This window comes from Paramormyrops kingsleyae, chromosome 16 (genome assembly GCF_048594095.1).
Source record: "Paramormyrops kingsleyae isolate MSU_618 chromosome 16, PKINGS_0.4, whole genome shotgun sequence".
Taxonomy (NCBI): Eukaryota; Metazoa; Chordata; class Actinopteri; order Osteoglossiformes; family Mormyridae; genus Paramormyrops; species Paramormyrops kingsleyae.
This window is the reverse complement of record NC_132812.1, coordinates 4,768,115-4,774,419: the sequence shown is the minus strand read 5'-3', so window position 1 is coordinate 4,774,419 and position 6,305 is coordinate 4,768,115. Positions and strand designations below refer to the sequence as shown.

Below are 6,305 nucleotides of genomic sequence, written 5' to 3'. Positions count from 1 at the left end.
CCATTAACGGATTAATACGAGGAAAGGCGTCCGAGAGATGCAAGATTTAATTCGCTATCTTCTGGTGTTTCCCAGCACAGTATTTGTATTACGGTGGAATTATTGCGAAAACTCCTTTAAGAAAAGCGCTGCAGTACTGGACCTTCTGCAATTTCATTGTGTCGGACAAAAGTAAAGTTAAATTAATTTCCTTAAAAAGCAATCCCGGGATGGGGGGGTGTATAGATAATAGGCTGCCAATGTCCGTCCTCCAGTGCTGTAGGCGGCAGTAAATCTTTCATAAGTCGCCAACGTACTCGATCATATTGTTTGGAGCAAGACTCTGCATCTCGTGTGATTTTATTTATTTAGTTTTTTTTATTTGTTGTGCAATTTTATGTCCCGGATTATTACTAATACTAACCCACTTGATCTAAAGGGCAGGTATGGCGATTTCGTAAAACGGCGCAGTATGTTGAGCATTTACGACTGGCAGTAGCCCTGTTGGTTGGCACTTCTGCGCTGGACTGAAGTCTTTTTCTGATGATGCCCATCAGCACCGTTTTCTAGCAACGGGCTCTTTCATGGCTTCCCAAGGTAAATGCGGCATGATTTGGTTATTATCCAGCTGCTAAGCTGCGCATTGGTAATCGCACATCCGCGATCGAAATCAGGCGTTAATATGCAAGTCCGTTTGGAAAGACTGGCACTGAGGCGGACGATGTGCATTTGAATATCGGTTGTAGCAGTGATGAAAATATGTTATTAATTACGGTAGCCATCAACCAGATGGTACAACGTGCAAGGTTTGGTCTCTTTTATAACCAGCTGTTGAATGCGAGAAGCAGTGTTAATTTTGTACTACATGAAAACAAAACGTTCACCTGTTTGTAAAATAATAACAACAGTAACAATAATACTGAAACTAACGTGTGTCCAGGTCATTTTCACATCGTGGATTTTCTGTTAATACAGATGTTTTGTTGCGCCCTTTTGGAGAGTTTACAGATGCTTTATACTGAACTCAAAGTGATACCTCTGTGGTTAACGACTAGCGAGTGTTACGCTTTGATTTGAATCACAGTATATAATAAGTGTGATGTATTGGAATAGCCTATGTACATTAGTAACGTTTTATAATTTTGTAGCATTCACTTTGGAATGCTGTTTACAATGCGTTGTATTAACCAGGCTTGATTACCAGTCTTAGAATGATGCGTTGTGGTATTTGACGTAGCACTGATGTCTGCAATACTGAGCTTAGTATTCAAAATATCTGGCTTTTATCCATTTATACAGCTGTATATTTTAATGGGGTGGAAGTGCATTACTTACATATGCTAGGCCTACATCTGGATCTCTTTTGGAACTTTAGAACTCTCGACTTCCAGGTTACTATTGCTCTGTTAAAGGAAACAAAAATCCGTAAATGAAAAACACAATAAAAGAAAACTTATGTTTTTGCTACTTTTTGGAATCTGTATTAGAAAACTGCTCTGTAAAATCGGTTATTTTTGTATGATGCTCTGTGTACAATCTTTTCCATTCTAGGGTAAGGATGGTCACATGCTTAGAGGGTGTCGGTGACTTACAAAGGGAATCAACAAGTAACACAGAGTCAGATAGAAAGAAGGCAGTTAGAGGACAGCAGTTGACCCAAATAAAGGAGTGAGAAAATGTCACAGGTGACAGACTGACTTCAGAGGTGAACAGGTCAGAAGTCATGACCCTATGTATTAAAAGTGAACCTGAACTCTGCTTCACCCATCCAGTGGATACAGCTGCCATGCAGAATCTTGATACTGAGAAAACATCACAACATACTGACTCTCAGTACACTGATGGAGATGAAGTTGCCGTCCACCAAGACAATTGTGGCACACGTGGATTTACAACTGAAAAACCTGAGGTGCAGCATTGTGAACAGGATCATAAAGAGAGATCAGAAGCAGGCACGTTAATTCATGATGATCAGCCTGTTTTTTCCTATCTGAATAAGAATTGCACTCATGAAGAATCTGATTGGTCAGGCTCTAACCAATCCAGAAGTAGTTCTATTGATACATTTAATATAAAATTATACCAGCAACATAACTCAAATGGAATTCTCTCTGCTTCGGATTTTGTAAGCTATGGATCATATTTGACTTCAGCAAAATCAAGGAAAACCCTTTCAGTTGAAAAAACATATAGTTGTAATGAGTGTGGAAAGAGTTTCACAAATACTGCTGCCTTAACGAGACACACGAAAACACACTCGACTGAAAAAAAATGCATCTGTGCTCAATGTGGCAAGGGATTTATTAATCAGTCATACTTGAAGAAACACCAGAGAGTTCACACTGGTGAAAAGCCCCATGTATGTTCGGAATGCGGACAGAGGTTTACTGTGTCATATTCTTTAAAAGTGCACATGAGATTTCATTCTGGGGAAAAACCATATCAGTGCACCGAATGTGGAATGAGGTTTTTTACCCGAGCAACCTACAAGAACCACATTTTAAACCATTCTGGAGAAAGACCAAATGTCTGTGGTCAGTGTGGAAAGAGTTTTAAGGATGCAGCCTCTTTACGAAGACATTGTCACTCTGAGAAACCTTACAGCTGTAGTGAATGTGGAAAGAGTTTTACCAGGTTATTCCGCTTAACTATACACAAGAGAGTTCACTCTGGGGAAAAACCGTACAGCTGTACTGAATGTGGAAAGAGTTTTACTCAGGCTGCAAATTTAAAGATACATATGAGAATTCATTCTGGTGAGAAGCCATATAGTTGCACTTTGTGTGAGAAAAGTTTCACACAAGGAAGCGGATTAACAGTACATATGAGAACTCATTCAGGAGAAAAACCAAGTATGTGTGACCATTGTGGGAAACATTTTAAGTATATGTCTTACTTGAAAAGACACCTTAAAGTTCATTTTGGTGAAACATCACAAGGCAGATTGGCAATGACTGTTAAAACTGAATCTGATTCAGATTGTGCCAATTCAGCATATACAACCATCATACAGAGTACCAATGTTGATGAAGTCTATCTGAATGCAGGACAAATCAAATCTGAGCATATTGATCCAGATTATGTTCAGGTGGCAGAAGACCCCAATACACAGTGCATTGATAGTGAGAAATTTACTGAAGCCAAATTTGAATCAAGAGGACGTCTAGCAATTTTCAAGAACATGGACAATTCAGATGCAATGCAGGATCTCAATATTGTCACAGTGGGATTACAAGAATGTCTGGAATCTGAGCAAATTAAAACTGAAACAATTGATCCAAGCTATGACCAGGTGAGAGACGATGTTGATTCCCAGTTTGATGATGGTGACAAAATGTCAGATGTAAAGTGTGAACTGAGTGATGGCGTAACAGATTTTATTGAGTGTGCAACTAATTCTGAGACTGAGCTGTGTAAAGAGGGTGAAGAAGAGATATTTAAAAGGGTTTTATTACCTCCAGATACTGGGCAGTTGTCATTTTCCAGAAATGATCACAATAATCAAGAAAGCGATTGTGTAAATTCATTCCAAATAGAGCAGCACCAGCAGGATAACTCAAATATGAATAAGCATGGTTGTTTGGATTGTGGAAAGAGTTTTAAAAGTCCTTCTACCTTAAAAATACACAAAAGAACTCATTCAAGTGAAAAAACACACAGGTGTAATGAATGTGGGAAGACCTTTGCAAATCGGACTTATTTGGCAAAACACGAAGAAACTCATTTAACTGAAAAAACATACATTTGTCACCAGTGTGGAAAAGGATTCACAAACAGATCCTACTTAAAAAAACACCAGAGGGTTCACTCAGGTGAAAAGCCCCACATTTGTTCTGAGTGTGGACAGAGGTTTACTGTAGCTTATTCCTTAAAAGTTCACATGAGATTCCATTCAGGCGAAAAACCGTATCAGTGTGCTGAGTGTGACATGAGGTTTTATACCCGAGCAACTTTTAAAAACCACTTGTTAAACCATTCTGGAGAACGGCCAAATATCTGTGGTAAATGTGGGAAGAGTTTTAAGGATGCTGCATCCTTAAGACGACATTGTCACTCTGAGAGACCTTACATTTGTACTGAATGTGGTAAGAGTTTTACTCGAGCGATTCACCTAACAGTGCACAAAAGGATTCATTCTGGTGAGAAACCGTACACTTGTACTGTATGTGGTAAATGTTTTAGGCAGGCAAACTGCTTAACAAATCACTTGTGGATTCATTCTGGTGAAAAACCATACAGCTGCACTCTTTGTGGGAAAGGTTTTACCCAAGTAAACTGCTTAAAAAAACATTTGAGGGTACATTCTGGTGAAAGACCCAACTGCTGTGAACATTGTGGAAAATGTTTTACTGATGTGTCATATTTAAGAAGACATATTAAAGTGCATTCGGGGGAAAGACCTCATGGTTGTACTGTTTGCGGAAAGAAGTTTTCTGACATCAGTAACTTAAAAAAACACGAGAGAATGCATTCAATTGAAAAAGGTGATATAGTAAAAACAGAGATTTTAGGCCTGAACTCTTGAAGAAAACAATTAAAACATGCATCACACATAATGTTATCTAAATGGATACCCTAGAAATTTCTAAAACTTAAGTTTAACATATTTGAAATATGTTCAAATATTTTAAGTATTTTAAATTATTCAACATTTTTTCTGTGTAAAGTGAAGTCCACTAGCCTTTTGTAGAGTGATCAGCTCTTGCACAGATAAAGCAATTATCCTTCATGAAAATTTTATAATGCTAATCATGAACGTGTAACTATTTAATCTGTTTATCAATGTATACTTATTCTGCCTATGTATGTTTACATTGTCATTGTTTTTATCATTTGTTTTATTTTTTAAGTTTAAGTGATCACCTCTTCCACAGATAAAGGTGGAATTAAAATGATAAAATTTTTACAAAGGATAATCATGAACTTGTAACTATTTGATTTTAATCTATCAATAAATATTTATTTTCTGATATTCGTTTTATTATATTGTCATTACTTTTATCCTTTAGTTTTTTAAGTTCATAAGTCTTTATATTTTTGTAAAGAACCTAAATGGTTTTCTGTTTGCTGCTGGAAAAGTTTTTGCATGGATTTTGTCTGTATCATACATGTAATGATGACTGGTATATATTTCATTAAGCATTCATGCCACTTAAGCATTTGAGCACATGCATTAAGCATCACCCAGTGAGTCCCTTTCAACTTATTTTTTCTCCCTGGAGTCTTACAGAAAACCAGTACAGTTAGGGGATGACAAATGTAGGCATTTTTACCAATAATTTCACAAAGAAAGGAGGTATCACTTTTATGTTTTACTTAGTGCAATTATAAAATTTACTTTTGATATGAATTCGTATTTTTGAACGTCTGATTTTTTAATTTTATAACCTAAATGTTCTTGTCAACGTCCAGTATTTTATTTTTTAATCATCTTAATTTAGTGTATTATCATACTTAGTACTGACTTAACTTTGTTGTCATTGGGTACTGGCTTCGTTTCTTGCCTAAGGTGTTTTATTTGTGAATAACATTTGAACTAATGTTGGAGGTGAAAACCTGACTTTGTAAACTGTAATTTGTCATTAAAGTTTGGGATTCTATTTCAGTAGATAATCATGTGTTTGTTCTAATTCCTGTTAACATTAACATAAAATGGTAAGGAAGCTCTGAGGTTTTTAAGTATTCTGTGAGCTTTATGTGAAAGTTATGTACTGTGGCATTTGCAGAAAGGCAAATTGGTCCAAAAAGCACAGGACATAGATACCATCAAAAGTTTTATAACATTTTTTCCTCCTCATTGCTCAAGAGGCCATGCAGAGTTTTTCAAACATACGTCTATTACTTTTTATAATTTATAGCTTCAGATGAAATCTGCAGTCCTCAGAAGACAGCATGACACATGAATTTTCTTTTTTTCTTACATTTTTACTTATATATTTATACAGTTTTAGAAATTGTTTTCTATTGTTTTTATTATCTGTATTGTTATTTTTTTGCTGATCCTATGGATCCTGTCCTTTTTTGTACTTTTTTCATTATTGCTGCTGTTTTCTCAAAGAATTTCCCCATTGTGGGATTAATAAAGTCTAGTCTAATCTAATCTAATCTAATCTAATCTAATGATATACTGAGCCCTAATGTTAAAAAAGATATTACTAATCCTAGTTCAGGTGCTACAAATAATGATTTGATGGTGAAAGTATACCCATCCAAAAATTTAGCGTGATTGTGGGAAAGGTATGTTGGTTTTTGGTTATTTTAAGAACCGGTGTATATTCAGTTAGAGATCAGGACAGATCGTGCGATTGATCCTCCCTCCCGTTTCA

The 6,305-nt window shown here is 36.2% G+C and overlaps 1 protein-coding gene across 1 annotated transcript; it reads left to right on the top strand.

The window, feature by feature from the left end:
* The first annotated feature begins 289 nt into the window (after nucleotides 1-289).
* On the top strand, nucleotides 290-5,592 carry LOC111852076 (uncharacterized). The gene is made up of 2 exons (XM_023827597.2): nucleotides 290-576; nucleotides 1,531-5,592. The coding sequence occupies exon 2, from the start codon at nucleotides 1,703-1,705 to the stop codon at nucleotides 4,502-4,504; it is 2,802 nt and encodes a 933-aa protein (XP_023683365.2). The 5' UTR covers nucleotides 290-576; nucleotides 1,531-1,702; the 3' UTR covers nucleotides 4,505-5,592.
* Nucleotides 5,593-6,305: the final 713 nt, after the last annotated feature.